This window comes from Perca fluviatilis, chromosome 5, assembly GCF_010015445.1.
Source record: "Perca fluviatilis chromosome 5, GENO_Pfluv_1.0, whole genome shotgun sequence".
NCBI lineage: Eukaryota > Metazoa > Chordata > Actinopteri > Perciformes > Percidae > Perca > Perca fluviatilis.
In genome coordinates this window covers 6,854,635-6,871,032 of record NC_053116.1, presented here as the reverse complement: position 1 = coordinate 6,871,032, position 16,398 = coordinate 6,854,635, and the positions used below count along the sequence as shown (strand labels likewise).

The following is a 16,398-nucleotide window of genomic DNA, read 5'->3' as shown; positions in this document are numbered from 1 at the left end:
TGTTCTATTCTTTCATTTCAGAGTACAATAAGACATTGAACTGCATGAATTTCAATAAAAACCTGGAAAAATTGGGGTGTTCTAAAACATTTGACCAGTAACTTAGATCCCCAAAGTCATACTGGGAGCTGCCCAGTTCAACCAGTCTGTGACTGAGGGGTAACAGTTTAAAACAACAGAGATCTGGATTATTTCAGATTTCAAGCATTAAAATAATCTCACAGTCGGACTCTGATTTAATGTTCCCCGGAGAATAAAAACAACTCAAAAAGCAATGAAGTGATTCAGTCAACAATAATGAAACACATGGAAATATTATAACAGAATAAAATGTCCACATGCATTGTCAAAATAACAAAACGAATTAAAAACTAGATGTATTCATAAACTGTAGTTTAGAAAATGCTGTTAGAGCTGTGCCTTCCAGGTTTCTCTGTGTTTCTCCTCTGTAAGATGGCATCCATTCATTTAAAATGAAGTAGTTTATTAGGTAGTTTCCTTTTTTGTGATCAATTTCTTTTTAAACCAAAGTGTTGGGATGGTTACAAGTTTGTTGAGCCTCACAGAAAATCAATGAGTGGTATCTCATCTCATTATTAAAAGAAAATTTAAAGTCAGAGCCTGTTCTGGTGAGTTGATCACCTTCCTTCCTCTTTCCTCCCTTCCTTTCTCTCTGTGAACCTCTATAGGTTTAGATCTGGAGTTTCCTGTGATGTGAAGCTACAACAAACTGTAGTCAGGGGGAAGCCGCAGAACTATTTCCTCTGTTACAGTTATAATACAACATTAATAACTGCTTAGAAAACAGGTACAGCACAACAACAGGCACAGGTCCAAAGTGAATTAGATTACTAATAAATAAAAGGTTAACTAATACCCAGCAGTATGTAAAGTATTTAAAATGAGCTCCACCTTTCCCTGCTGTGATATTAAAGTGATAAACACATGAATGCATCAATAATTATAATATTATAATCTGTATTATTGTGAAATGGGCCATTCTGCATAGTGAGAACTTTCACTTTTGGTACTTTAAGTACATTTTGATTATAATACTTGGTAAACATGTGAATGCAGCATCAAGTTTCTAACAGTGTATTTCTACTATTATTCAGAGTAAAAGAACTAAGTATGACTATCACCACTCATCCCATCCTGTTTAACCACAGAAACCAACATGATGTTGGACTAATACAAGATGTGTTGTAACAGAGTTTACTCATGAGAAACTGTTTCCCTTCTGCTGCAAAGTTGAACTGAGCGACTGTAGATAAAGAAAGAAGATAGAGAAACAGAACGCAGTAAAAAGAGACAGAATGATACTAGAAGCTGAGTTTACTCACTGAGGAAGAAGAAGCAGATCAGAGACTGACAGACGTTCATGTTGGAGGATCTGATGGTTTAACGCTGCCTCTCTTTCTTCTTCACTGGTAAACCAGGAACTGTTCACTTCTCTAAATCATGGAGTCCCTCCTCCAAACACATCACACCCCCCCCTCTACTCTCCTCCCTTCTTTGAGTGTTTCTAGTTCCTGGTTGGAACTTAAAGAGGCATTAATGTCATATTTCTGTCTACACTGCTAAAACCCACAGAGATTCCTCAGTTTATAGTTAGATATTTCTGTCTACACAAAAAAAATCTCCATCTTTTAAAATAATTTTTGCCAATTTGTCTTTTTTCATTTAAAGAAACACACCTGCCTACCTGGAGCACATGACCAATTATAGAAGGCCGGCTTAGAGTTGCATAACACTTCAAAGGTAACTACAGTTTTTTTTAAACCTGGACCCCATGAAATGAGTTTTTGTATTTTCTGAACAGAATAAGGCAGACTGATGAGGTAGAATAAAGGGAAATGTCACATATCAGCACAGGCTGATGTTTTATGTCTTTTTCTTTAAAACTTATTTTGTACTCAAGAAAAATATAATTCATGTAATATATTCATACTGTAAAGCATAACAAGAGGATGAACTATTAAGTCCAGTCTGTAGAAATGGTTCAGTCATGTCAGAAAATTGTGTTGTCTGGTGACTTTCCTGCAGAAACTTGAGTGAAGATAATGACCTCTTCTGAAATCCTCCATGTGTCCTTGGCTACTAGCAACTGTGTGGAGGAAGGGGGGGGGGGGGTGCGCGATCACGGAAGGCTTGTATCATATGCATGCACCGACAGTGTTGTTGTCATTACTTAAAGCTGTTTCATGCTTCTTGCGTTCAGCGCGATCGGCGAGGACCGGACGGCGAAATGACGCAAACGCGGCCTGGGCGACTGTGAGGGTCTGTGGAGGGTCTGAGCGCCGAGCCACGCACCTCCAACATTTTGTAACAATGCGGACGTGGTCGCATGATTGGCTACAGGAGAGAAGAAGTCCGTTCTTTGAAATGCTCTCACTGCAATCAGTATGAAAGACCAAACGAGAATTCCTCAAATGGGAGACGGAAATTATACACTATAGCTATAAATGTAACTTTTTTTCTTTTTCTTTTTGACAACAGTTTTGACCAAAAAAGTTCAAACACAAAAGATATGAATACTGATTTCCAGGGGAAATGAGTTTCAGTCTGACTTGAGGTTAATAATGTATCAGGATGTAATTGAGTGCTGATGTCTGAGTACTGCTGCATCACCACCTGGGGGAGCCACTGACCAAAAACACACAGGTGGTTGGACTAGAAGAACAGCTCTCAACTCTCTCATTCACATATTATATTATTTCATCTCATTAATTCACTTATTTTCACTAGTGGACTACAGTATAAAGGCTTTTCAAAGTAAAGTGGAGAATTAAGTCACCGCTTCTGGGGGCCTCATGCCTCTGGGGGGCCTCGCGCCTCTGGGGGGGCTCGCGCCTGCCTAGTTTGCAATTATGCTTTTTTTTTTCTTTCTTTTGTCACTGATTTCACAAACACTGGACTACAAAGACTTTATTGCTGAGTTTGCGGGCAAGAAGGCAAGGAAAGTGCCTTTCACTTCATCCAGCATGGTAAGTCAGAGTCTTTATAAAGCTATAGAAAGAATATAACGTGACATGCAGCTGAGCTGCCATGCTGTAAGTCAGACGGCCTATTATTCTGACAGCTAAATAGTCTGCTATCTCTCTTAAAACCAAAATAAAAATACAACTATCTCTGCGGCAATGCCTTTCATCCTATCTACACTCAGAAAAAAAGAAACGTCCTCTCACTTTCAACTGCTTTTATTTTCAGCCAACATGTGTAAAACTTTGCATGAACATAAAAAAATTCAACTACTAAGAACTAAACTGAACAACGTTTCACAGACATGTGACTAACAGAAATGGGAAAATGTGTCCCTGAACAAAGGATGAAACAGACGTGCTGGGATTGAGGTCCGGGCTCTTCGCTGGCCACGGCAGAACACTAACATTCCTGTCTTGCAGGAAATTGTGACACAGCACAGAACGGTATGACTGGTGGCGTTATCATGCTGGGGGGTCATGTCAGGATGAGCCTGCAGGAAGGGGACCACATGAGGGAGGAGGAGGTCTTCCCTGTAACGTTCTGCAACTTTTGATTTTGACCATCCTTTGTTCAGGGACACATTTTCCATTTCTGTTAGTCACATGTCTGTGAAACGTTGTTCAGTTTAGTTCTTAGTAGTTGAATTTTTTTATGGTCATACAAAGTTTTACGCATGTTAAGTTGACTAAAAATAAAAGCAGTTGAAAGTGAGAAGAGTATATTGTTGGCTTATTTTTCAGCACCATGGACAGAGGTATGTCCACAAACATGCACACACAGCAAGGCACACTAGAACACGGAAACACACACACACACACACACACAATATGACTATATAGCTGTGTAAATAACAGCAGTCCCTGGCACAGGGTTGGCACAGGGCCTCACACCCCCCCTGAGACGGCTCTGAATCCAGGTCTACATCAGATAGTGAAGACAAGCTGGCTGTATGGAGAAAATCAGATACATATTTTTGACCTAATACCTTGATGTCGAGGGTTCGTAGTATTGACAATTGGTGGATACAATGAAAGTGGTTAAATACAAATAATAATACTAATAATTATAATAATAATAATAAAACAGCTACAACAGTCCGGTCATTTCAGAAAGTTACTCAACACTCACCAGGAAAATACAACACTTACCATATAACAATATGAAAACATCCCAAATCTTGATAAAAGACCAAGTGTGGTCAAAACATTTGTAACAGAGGTGCCGTTAGGCCTGGGTGTCCCCTGCTACAGCCCCGAATTTTTTATGAATAGCCCCGGATCTCTTGCCCTCTCCTTCTCTCTTTTTAAAATTTTTATTTTTTACAAAAATAAGTATAATAGAATAAAAAAGCCCTAGAATGGCTAATGCAAATTAAGAAAACAAGTATTTTCCAAGGCACTCACATTTTTTTTGTAGAACTCATTATGGAACTGTAACTTTGTCCAGTTCATTTTTCCGAGGCGAATAAAACCAGCAGCAACGTATTTGTAAGTGAGGAAAGTTGTGAAAGGTGTAATTTTCGGAAGAATCCGAGTCCAATCAGTCTAACACATCAATGCCATCAACACAAAGTTTAGGAGCGCAATACTAATGATTTTGTTTGAAGTTCCTGTGATGTGACGTTTCCAGTCTATGGTTCAGACTCAAACACACGAAGCTCTCAATCAGACCTGTGCGTCGTGTCTACTCTATTATTATTATTAATTATTGAAATTGTTAAGAGAAATACCCCTTGAGATGAAGCATCTGATTGTCGAGGGGGTCCTCGAGACATAACACAATACAGCACTCAGGATTCTCTCTGTAAAAATAGAGATGAGCAGTGTGGCTTCCGTAGTCTGTACAGCTTCAGGTTTATAATGGACGCGCTCTGATGTGGACATGCTGCGGCAGATGTGTCACGTTTGTGCTCCGTGTATTTTTGCCGTAGTTTCAGTTTTCCACCTCCGATGTAGAGCAGCGTACAAAAACTTCCCTAAACTTTGTCTCATTCAGAGACCAGAGACCCAAACGGGGCTCTGAGTCTGTCAGAAGGTCTGAGAACTACCATATCAGCAGAGTATTCACGTAATGCACAGCATGCTATGGTGCAGGTGGATTATTTTCTGAAATATAGTGACTGTATTCTTGTAATAGCCTATTATCACTTTATTTTTCTCAAAATATCACGACTCCTCCAAATCTCAGAGAACACAGATGTGATATTTTGAATGTGCACAAAGTTTTGAACATGAGCAGAAATCTTGCTCAAACACATCTGAAATATTACAGTCCAGGGGTTTATTAATTCATTAAAATGAATGAATGTATCATTCAGGTGAATAATTGTCATATGCACATTTAAGGAGGTTTCTTCCCCAACAAAAGATGCAAAAGAGGAGGGAAGAGTAAATGATGCCTAGGCTACATGTGTGCTGACTCAGATATAATTAGAAAAGACGATCCAAAGGAGAATAAATAGTTGAAAGCAATACAGATGCCCGAGAGTCTTACTGCAAAATAGTCCATTATGGTTTTATATTTTGAATTGTCCCCTATGTTTTACATAAAGATATTTCCAGCATAAATTGATTCAGAAAAAGGTAGAAATAGGTGCATAACAATTCACCTGAATGCAGGAAGTGAAGTGTTTAATGCTCATTGCTAGTGTAGTTGGTCGAATATATATGTTAATATGTTTAGTTTTTGTTTAAACAGACACCCACCCAATTTTTGTTAAAATTTGAGCCATTGTAACTAATCCTTAACAGACTTATTGAAGCTATTACGCTTCCACGTCAGTAGATGGCACTATGGTGCTGACGTGGAACCATTAGGGAGACCGTAGCTCTTAGCTCTGCTCATGCACAGCTCAGAAATAAACGAGCTTTGGCGTGAGCAACACGTTTACATTGTGCTCTCTATCTATTGATTCACAGGTACTGAAAAACTCACTTTTTCATATTGTATTGTATATTGTATTCTCATACTGCTTGTATCAGCAGATTATCTAAATGTTATAGAAATCGTGTGATGTTGTCAGCTGATTTTGAGGTGTTTGTGTTAAGAGTAAAAAGCGTAACTTTGAAGCTAGTTGTTGCGACCAGTGTGGGCATGCTGAGTAGTTCTTATGAACTTCAGTTTTTCATAGTAGTTTGTAAGTGTAAGTTACTGATATTAGCATCCTGTAACATAAGAAAACATGTTCTATATTTTGTTCAGAGTATTAGCCAGCCAGCAGTGAGGAAATGGTGACGAGAAATACTGTTTTAAACTAGTTTTACATTCGTGGTCATTCAGTAACATGGCGACGCCATCTTGTCAAGCGCTAATATTAATGTAAGAGAGAACATGTGTAGGAATGTTGTATGTATGGAGGTGTATTATGTGTTAAATCATTATAGTTTATGTGCATTTATTTTTCCATCAGACTGTTTCATATTATTTATCAGTTTGGTTACACCATTTATTTTATTTTTTTAACGGTTTATTATCATTTTGACATGCACTTTTATCAGAGAGCTAATACAGTAGAGACAATGTGAATGTATGGGAACCGTATGCGTAGCTCAGAAATAAACAAGCTTTGCCGTGAGCAACACGCTAACATTGTGCTCTCTATCTATTGATTCACAGTTCCCAGTTTTCTTACGCTACGCAGTGCTTCCTAGCCTGTGTAGCCATTGCTGCCGGTCCAGATTTCCCCTAGGCCTGGATCGGTAACACTAGTAGCACTGCTACTTGGGCGGAGTGATTAGCGCAACACCTGAAAAGCACCGTTGTTTCTCTCTGCTCCTCACCACGGGGCTTCTCAGGTGCTGCAAGCAAATCACTCCGCCCAAGTAGCAGAAGTAGCAGTGCTTCGCCTTCTGAGAATTTAGTTCCCAGTTTATATACGGTTAGAAGATGGCTGTGTCTCATGTGACCTTGTTATTTGTAAACGCTGTGACTATACAAATCACACCACTTAAATAGGAAAATGTTGGTGTTATTTTGTCACTTATTAGGAGCAGTAGGCTAGATGGAGTCGGTTACCTCCAGGATCTGTGCTAAGCTAGGCTAGCAGTGGGTGCGTCAGACAGAGTTACGACACACACGGAGATGAGAAGTGTATGTATGGACTTCTACTCTGTCTAACTCTGGGGGATACGGTGAATAAGCTAAAGTCCCAATAAGTCGGCGTGTTCCTTTAAATGGGTCCGGGCTAAGTCCTGAACCTCCTCAAGTCCTAGAAACGCTTCTGGTTGGTAATAAAATCCTTCACTGCCATGAGCAGCAGCCAAGCTTCGCTGTGCATTCAGCAGAAACTCTTGCTGACATCATCATAGGTGTTGTATCTAAGAGAGAGTAGAGTAGATGCGGTCCGGATCCCTGGAGGCTGGATCCAGACTCTGGTAGGTGGTGTCTGCACGGGTGGAGAGTGGAGGGCAGTTCTCATAGATGTTAATCTGAACACAAAAATACAGTCAAAATACAGTAACAGCAACTTAACCACACATCTCAAATACTGAGGCACCATGTCTGGATATGTAATTGTGTGATGTGAAAGCAGAAGTTGTCAACATTTAACACTTGTACATGAGAGGGAAACAGAAGCTGTGTATTTATCTGCATTTTGGAGGAACAATGAGTGTTTGGGTCAGGGTTAGGTATTAGGCATTAGGTAGTGAATGTTTGGAACATACTGAGTAAAGAGAGAAGTGGACTATGCTGCTGTGGTTTGAGAGGTTTCTGTTGACACTTTCATACTTCTTTCCCCTGTGAAAATTGTCACAGCTGACCAAAGCTGTCCTCAGTGAAGAGCAACTACTATCTAATATTGGATGTTTTTAGCACAGTGGAATAAGCTGCAAGTTTAATATTTACTCTGATTTTGGCTCTGTTTTCAGCTTAAACAACTCCTAAAAACACATCTGGTTCTTAATCTGGTTCTCTATGTTCACCAGTTGTTCTGTCTGCTGTTTGTTTCATTCAGGTGGACAGAAACATGTCTCCAAAGAAATGATCATGTTGCTCCATAACTGCTGGATGTGTAAGAAAAAAGCAACTGTGTGCTGATAATGTCAGTGTGGTGTTAGTTTCTCATTGCCAGACCTTCCTCCACAGCGCTGTGTAGGAGAGTCTGGCTAGTCCACACAGCATTCTGGGATGGGAGAAAAATGTGTCTGGTTTATTGGCATTTCTTTAAGCCAATCACAACAGTCTTTGGTCGTGCTAAGTACTGGACGGCGCCACAGTGCCTCTACAAAACAGCCTCGGGAAGGAACTTTGTTTAAAAGTTGTTTTAGTTTAACAGAAAACTCAGATTGGACAGATAGTCTAGCTAGCTGTCTGGATTTACCCTGCAGAGATCTGAGGAGCAGTTAACCATAGTCCTCATGAATCCACCGGAGTTTAAAATTACAACACAAAGAAAGAGGAAGGTAACGGACATCCGAAAACAACTTCCGGAATTTCCAGCAGAACGAGAGCAATCCCGGATGTGCAACATCGTGGATATAGACTAGTGTGGTGTTCGCAACTAGTTTCCTCTGCCCCCAAGTGGCTAAAAACATGTAGCTATTTCAGATGTTAGTGGAGTATCACTTCATTGATAGCATGACGAGACTCTCAGGGCCTAATTTATTAACACTAGCGCAGTTTGTGCTGCGTCTGTTTATGCAAGTTCGGTAATAGCGCACGTTATGCTTCCACATTTTGCGTAGTATTTATCAACCCTGACACCCATCAGGCAATCAGCGTCTTTCTCCGCCCACTAGACCGTAAATTGCGCTGTAGCAAAGCGGTACTTGTGCTATGATACGGCTGAGTGCAGACTGCGATATTCCCACTGCTGATGCTAGGACTGTTTGAAATGATCCTGATGCCAATATTTGTAATGTAGCGAGGAGTTTAATAACTGCTGGAATGGGATGTGAACGCTGAGTGAGAGATTCAATTTCAATTTTGATTTCTTCCAGTAACTCTAATATTTCATGGCTGCTTGATCTGTAACGCTAAATGATGTTGTGTTCACTGACAAAGTGTGATTCTTGTGTTAAAAATATTTTCAGCCTCGCCTATGTCTTCGTCTTGCTCAAATTACTGTTGCCATTTCACCAGCGGCATAAAGGTCTACGAGGAAACTCGACTGCGGCTGGTTTAGACCGGCTTTTAAGAGGTGGAGAATTTCCCCCGCAGAATAGACTGACAGTAGAATAGACTGACTGTCTTACTGACAGTCTTTGTAAATACCACGGAATATATAATTAGGTGCACTTTGCGCTTATCCTCCCACATTTTTGGGTGGAACTCCCACTCTCCCCACGACCCTCCCACGAACGCATATTGAAAGCGCAACTTGTCTCTTCTCGCTCATGTGGACAATCTGCGATTTTACCCAAGTGCGCCCTGTTTGTAAATAGCCCGCATCGGTTACGTCCGTCTTTGCGACCAAAGAATTAGCGCCTGGAAACAGGCGCAAACGGCTTGATAAATCTATCCCTCAGTTTCTCTACAAATAAAATATAACATAAAAAGTCACTTCTTCAGCCTTGGCTATTTATTAAAGATGCTAAATATTCACATATTTCCACTCTGAACCTCGAGAAAACAATATAACTGTTGGTGCAACATGCACATACTTTAATTTAACATCTTGGATTGTAGTTTTACAGAACATGTTTGCTGTGTTTCCTTTCCTTCTCTCAGTGCATCAGCAGCCATATTAAAAGCTAACAGTGAGAGTTAACAAAGATAGATGAGTTAGAGAAAGTCACCTCAGTCCTGGTGATGTCTGTGTTTCCTCTTTGGTTTGAACCTGAGGAACAGACAAAGTATTCTCTCTATCTTGAATGAGTAATTATTAAAACAGTGCAGATAATGTTGAAAGATAACTCACCATCAGAGTGCTTAGTCCTCTTTTTGTAGAAGAACAGCAGAACAGCAGCCAGCACCACCACCACCACCACAGGGACACACACACCCAAAACCAGGGGGAGATCTGGAGGAGAGATGACAGGAGAGGAGAGAGAGAGAGAGAGAGAGAGAGAGAGGGAGAGAGAGAGAGAGAAAGAGAGAGAGAGAGAAAAAAAGAGAGAGAGAAAAAGAGAGAGAGAGAAAAAAAGACCAACAGTAAATCATGGACACCAATGCGGCTGCAACAAGTATTATTAACCCCCATAAATGAAATAGCCTGACGCTGTCTGGTTAACATCACCATGGCAACAACACTGATTAATAATATAAACTCCACTCCAGTGTTGTAGTGCCAAGACCAAGAACAGTCTCGAGACCACTTTCTGAAGGTCCCGTCTCGGTATCAACTGCATATTTACTTGATCTTGTCTCCGTCTCTGCTAAAGAGGATTCAGGACTTTATTTCCAGACCCAGGGGATGTTGCTAAATGGTCTGTAATAGGATGTAAAACTTCCTGCTTCAAATGAAACCACTATCTTGACTTGTTACTACTAACCCCTTCTCCCCGGCCCTTCAACACGCACTCCCAAGAAAAAGAAAGCAGGAGACAGGAGAAGCTCTAGCTGTCTGGTCTGGTCTGGTCTGGTCTAATCTGGTCTGGTCTGGTCTGGTCTGGTCTGGTCTGGTCTAATCTGGTCTGGTCTGATCTGGTCTGGTCTGGTCTAATCTGGTCTGGTCTGGTCTGGTCTGGTCTGGTCTGATCTGGTCTTGACTCGAGCTGGATACACTCTGGTCTCGGTGTTGACTTTGTTTAAACTCAGTTTAGTCTTTAGGTCTCTCTTAGTCTATATCCACGCTGTCCACTTCCGCGATGGCTCCGGTGAAGAGGAAATCCTGCTGGATATCTGTTACCTTCCTCTTTCTTTGTGTTGTAATTCTAACCTCCGATGGATTTATAAGGACTATGGTTAACTGCTCATCAGATCTCTGGAGGGTAAATCCAGACAGCTAGCTAGACTATCAGACCAGAGTCAGACCCAGATACAGCAGAGCTCTTTGGGCTGTTTGAGCAGAAGAAAACATTGGTTTTACACTTCCTGGTTGATTATTAAATATATCTGGCATCATAAACTGTACTCCAAGGTAAATGAGGGACCTGAGAGATCATTCATGCTGTGTTGTCCAACTAATAGTAACATCAACTTAATAGTTTTAAATCAGTACTTCATAACCATTTTATAACATTTAAACCAACAATTAATATAAGTTCTATACATACAAGCATACACATCCATGTATTTGCAATAACAGTATATTCACATACAAACAACAAAGTAAATGTACCTGGAGCTGCAGGTGCAGCTGGTGCTGTGTGTTTCTGTCGAGGCTGCTTGCTGGCTTCAGGGGAGGCTGATGAAGGTGTGGGGCTTAAACTCTGTGATGTCATCAGTGTGGAGTCTGATGAAGGTGTGGAGCTTAAACTCTGTGATGTCATCAGTGTGGAGTCTGATGAAGGTGTGGAGTTTAAACTCTGTGATGTCATCAGTGTGGAGGCTGATGGGACTGATGGTGAAGAAGGTCTGAGAGGAGAGGTTGGAGCTGTGAAACATTAAAAACACAATCAAACAGTCGGATAGTGATTGTAGAGATCCAAAGAAGTGGTGATGATCAGATGCTCCCTGCAGAGAACTCTGTGCTAACATCCATGTGTTTTAATCCCACAGCTAAATGCAGAAGGTCATCAATGGGTTTGGTGCAACAAGATTCCAATCAGCTGCAGTGTGGGACCGTCTGAGTTCATCACATATTTTACACATCATGGGCCCTATTTTAACGATCTGAAACGCAAGTATCAAACGTGAAACACAAGTAGCTTTGTGGGGGCGGATCTCGGGCGCTGTTGCTATTATACCGGCGGGATAAATGACTCTTGCGCCCGACGCAAATCTAAAATGGGTTGGTCTGAAGTAGCTAGGTGTGGTTTGGGCGTAACGTGCAATAAACCAATCAGAGCGTCATCTCACATTCCCTTTAAGAGCAGGCGTATTGTTCAATGGCGGATTGCTATTATGATGGCGGATTTGCCTGGCGCACGCCAGCGGGAGCTGTCCGGGATGCGGCAAAGTAAATACCCATCTTGACCGGGTGGCGATGTTGCTGCAGCCATGGAGCGTGGGCCTCCAAATGCACCCCCTGCTCCTTTTGTGCCCCTTCCTCCTCCCCCCCACTCCATCTCCGTCCACCCGCTCCACCAGGAGCGCATTGCCATTCCCAGACCAGATCCCGCCGGAGTGTCTAATCCCACTGTAGTTCAACATCACGTCTCCTTAAGTCCTCTAATATTTCCTCATTTATGTCATCAACACATCCATGATTCATGAAAATGTGTAAAACACAACAAGCCATAAAGAATGCTGCCACGTTTTGAGGACTGTACTGTAAAGTGCCTCCTGACCTACCCAAATTAATATTTTTCCTTATAATTATGTATGGTTTGCAAAAATGGGAACTGCTGCGTCCGTGTAGATGAGAGAAGCAAAGTGTATGCGCGTTGTGCACACGCTACATTATGGCCAAGCATGCGCCCTAAAATAGCATATGAATAACGCGCCACTGACTTTAGACTAGCGCCACTGACTTTAGACCAGGTTTTTCCTGGTCAGTGGCGGAAATGTTTTCTGAAACTGCAAAATAGCACCAGGGAACGTTTGCACCTGAACACATTTCCTCTTTTCGCTGAACCGCCCCCGGGAGCGCAAATACATTCCCTAATTTACCGACGTGCGTCTGTGGAGGGAAAAGTCCGTTGTGCGTCGGGTGCAAAATAGGAATGATACATGCGTCGGTGTACAAAGGCAGTTGCGCTGGGTGCAAGATAGGGCCCCAACTGTTAAAGGAGCATTCATCAGAGTTCACAATGATGAAAATATGCAGCTCTACATACAACTGTTAGACTAAACATGTTGAGTTATTTGAAACATCAGCAGCTGTCAGTGAACAGTTAATAACATGACTCTCAGTAGAAACTCACCATCTGTAACTCGGATCTCAATCTCCTGGTCTGATGCTGGGAATAAAGATCTGTCCAAACGACATTTATACCGTCCTGAGTCAGACTTATTCAGCTTTGTGATGCTCACATACAGAACTGTAGCAGACATTATTGAATTTTTATATTCAATGCCGTATCTGCCTCTCTGTGCTGTCTCCTCTTCTGTCTCAATGAGAATGTCTCCATCTTTACATTCGTCCTTACAGAAGATTCTCCTCTTTCCAGAGAAAGTGAAGGAGCATCCAACTGTGATGTTTCCTCCTTCAGTTCCTGTACTCTCGATGATTTCTGCATTGATGAGACCAATGTTTCCATCCTGCAGTGCTGTTAAAAAGATGAACAATCAATAGTTACTATCTGTACTTCCTGTAAGATGTTGCGGTCTGATGCACATCTCGATAAATCATACATAGATCCCCACAGTCATACTGGGAGCTGCCCAGTTCAACCAGTCTGTGACTGAGGGGTAACAGTTTAAAACAACAGAGATCTGGATTCTTTCAGATTTCAAGCATTAAAATAATCTCACAGTCTGACTCTGATTTAATGTTCCCCAGAGAATAAAAACAACTCAAAAAGCAATGAAGTGATTCAGTCAACAATAATGAAACACATGGAAACATTCCTGTGTTCAGACAGAATGGGAGGTCAGTTTTAGAGGCAGCACGATTACATACAAAGTCAAAGTTTGAGTTTATCCTGGGCTTTATGAATCTGCCTCAAAACACATCCAGACACAGTCAGAAGGACAGAAAGTTTTTTTGTTTGGAGCAAATCAACACAAACTGTCAAACCGGTACGAATGATACATATGATGATAAGCATAAACATTATTGAGTGAGAGTTATGTTAATGAAAGGAAATTCTTTATGCCGATGGATTTTGATTGATCATAACTTGTTTAATTGTTTTTAAAAAATGGATTTTCTTCTCAACTATCTGCAGCTGTAGTCAGATAGCAGCTCCACTCGGGGCAGATGGAGCTACAGAGTTCAAACAAACGCACCTTTTTGTTTTATCTTTTGTCATTTGATTTTCCTCTGTGAAACACTGAAACTTAACTTCTTACATCCCACTGAGCCACCACTGGTCAGTTATTACAAACTCACGCTGATCATCCAAACATTGTTCACACAGACCTAGTGGAATTACTGAACAAACTGGAGTTGTAGGCAGAGGTTTAAATATGTCTCCAACCAATTCAATTTTATTCATAGTATCAAATCATAACAAGAGTTATCTCAAGACACTTTACAGATATAATTTACAATGACCCAACAATTCCAGGAATTCCCCCAAGAGCAAGCATTTAGTGTGACTGGCGAGGAAAAACTCCCATTTAGGGAAAAACCTTTGATAGACCCAGGCTCGTGTAGCAGGACCACGGCGACAGCTGCAATCATACTTTAGGTGCCAACCTAATCCAAGGACAACTGCTGGGCGAAAAAACAGAAGGACTCAGGGAATAAGCTCCCCAGAGTTAAGCAACCAGACTACACTATAGTGGAAAACTTTCTTCAACACACCAATACATAAAACCAGACTGTCCCATAATAATCATGGGGGACAGGGGTCAGGAAACGGGGAGGGGTATATGTTCATTTCTGCTTGTGGAGTGTAGTCCATATTAGTTAGTAGAGCAGGGGAGGGTGTCTTATCTTTTACTCATCCCATTATTATATTTTTCTCATTTTTTCTGTCTATAATATATTGAGGTGCTCAAGTCCATCAGCACCAACAGAGTTGTCGCCATGGTAACATGCCAAAACCATTTAGCATCTTTTTATCCAAAAATAGAGAGTAGTAGTTTGCCTTAAATATATAGTTTTTATAAAATGTTGAGAGGAAAATTAACTTTTTTCCTCAGTCAACAGGAGGGTCCAAAGAAAATACTGAAAAGGCTGCAAAGGGCTTTTTAGGAATATAAGATTCTGCCTCCCTCCCACCAAAATAATTTGTTTACAGTCCTATTGTGTCCTATTAGATATAAAGAATATAAGAATATATATAAGAACAGTTAAAAATGTTATTTAGACTAAATGTAAACCTATGAAACATTTTATATATTAGTACATATTTATTTAAGTACATTTTAGTTTTTTCTTCTATTTGACCACTTCTCATATGAGAATGACATTGGTGATTGGCTCTCTTGTGAAATGAGGTTTTGCATGTTTAGCTCAACATCCATCCTCAGCTCTAAAATAACCCTCAAATATCAAACAATCATAACTAACAGGATCAAAAGCAACAGTTAAACATGTTTTATTAAGACAAAATGTGAACCTATGAGCCAAGCATTTTGTTTAATATCATATTACGAGTGTTTGTGTGTGTGTGTGTGTGTGTGTGTGTGTGTGTGTGTGTGTGTGTGTGTGTGTGTGTTGTGGGGGGTGTGTGTGAGAGAGGTTTTGGTGTGCATGTTTACTGCTGCACTTATTTTGGAGGATGTTCAAATAAAATAATTTAAAATCATTATTTTCTCTCTACCTCTCTAAAAAGGTGAACACTATTATATAACTACTAAACAGTCTAAACAATATAAATCTACTCTAAAACTACAAGTACAGGAGATCAAGAGTTGACTGCAGATTGTCATGCTAATTTGAGTAGATCACTTTTAAAGAACTCCATTTTAAAGAGACTCATACCAACTCTGAACATCCTGTTTGACCAGAAACCAACATGTTGTTAGACTGAGACAAGAGGTGATGAAACACAGTCCATCAATAAGAAACTGGTTCCCTTCTGCTGCAAAGTTGAACTGACCCACTGTAGATAAAGAAATAATAAATAAAAACGACATAATTAAGAGAGAGTAGAAGCTGAGTTTACTCACTGAGGAAGAAGAAGCAGATCAGAGACTGACAGACGTTCATGTTGGAGGATCTGATGGTTTAACGCTGCCTCTCTTTCTTCTTCACTGGTAAACCAGGAACTGTTCACTTCTCTATATGATGGAGTCCCTCCTCCAAACACATCACATCCCCCCCTCTACTCTCCTCCACTCTTTATTCTTTATTAAAGGTCCCATGGCATGAAAATTTCACTTTATGAGTTTTTTTAGCATTAATATGCGATCCCCCAGCCTGCCTATGGTCCCCCAGTAGATAGAAATGGTGATAGGTGTAAACCGAGCCCTGGGTATCCTGCTCTGCCTTTGAGAAAATGAAAGCTCAGATGGGCCAATCAGGAATCTTCTCCTTATGAGGTCATAAGAAGCAAGGTTACCTCCCCTTTCTCTGCTTTGCCCACCCCGAGAATTTGGCCCGCCCATTAGAGAGAGACATCATGGCTTTCCAATGAGCAAAGTGGCAGTTGGTCAAGGCCACACCCCCACCCTCCACCTTTTTTATATAGACCACTAAGGCCTATATAAAAGAGACTTCAGATACAGTATTAGGGGACCACTAAGGTCTATATAAAAGAGACTTCAGATACAGTATTAGGGGACCACTAAGGTCTATATAAAAGAGACTTCAGA

At 40.8% G+C, this 16,398-nt stretch overlaps 2 protein-coding genes across 5 annotated transcripts in view; both read right to left on the bottom strand.

Moving 5' to 3' along the window:
• The window catches only part of LOC120558795 (CMRF35-like molecule 8), a 64,970-nt gene extending 63,516 nt beyond the window's left edge, over positions 1-1,454 (bottom strand). Inside the window, exon 1 of the mRNA XM_039800056.1 lies at positions 1,344-1,454. Coding sequence (XP_039655990.1) covers positions 1,344-1,383 — 40 coding nt within the window. The 5' untranslated portion in view covers positions 1,384-1,454. The remainder of the gene's footprint in view (positions 1-1,343) is intronic.
• Positions 1,455-7,084: 5,630 nt separating this feature from the next.
• LOC120558797 (putative protein TPRXL) lies at positions 7,085-15,856 on the bottom strand. 4 transcript variants are annotated; one of them, XM_039800059.1, is made up of 6 exons: positions 15,754-15,856; positions 12,894-13,238; positions 11,207-11,461; positions 9,845-9,946; positions 9,723-9,763; positions 7,085-7,412 (listed from the first exon to the last, which is right to left on the bottom strand). In XM_039800059.1, the coding sequence occupies exons 1-6, from the start codon at positions 15,791-15,793 to the stop codon at positions 7,302-7,304; spliced, it is 894 nt and encodes a 297-aa protein (XP_039655993.1). In that variant the 5' UTR covers positions 15,794-15,856; the 3' UTR covers positions 7,085-7,301. The 4 variants fall into 4 exon arrangements, with proteins under 4 accessions (XP_039655993.1, XP_039655994.1, XP_039655995.1 ...); XM_039800060.1 differs by having other exon boundaries at positions 9,845-9,861; XM_039800061.1 differs by lacking the exon at positions 9,723-9,763 and having other exon boundaries at positions 9,845-9,861.
• Positions 15,857-16,398: the final 542 nt, after the last annotated feature.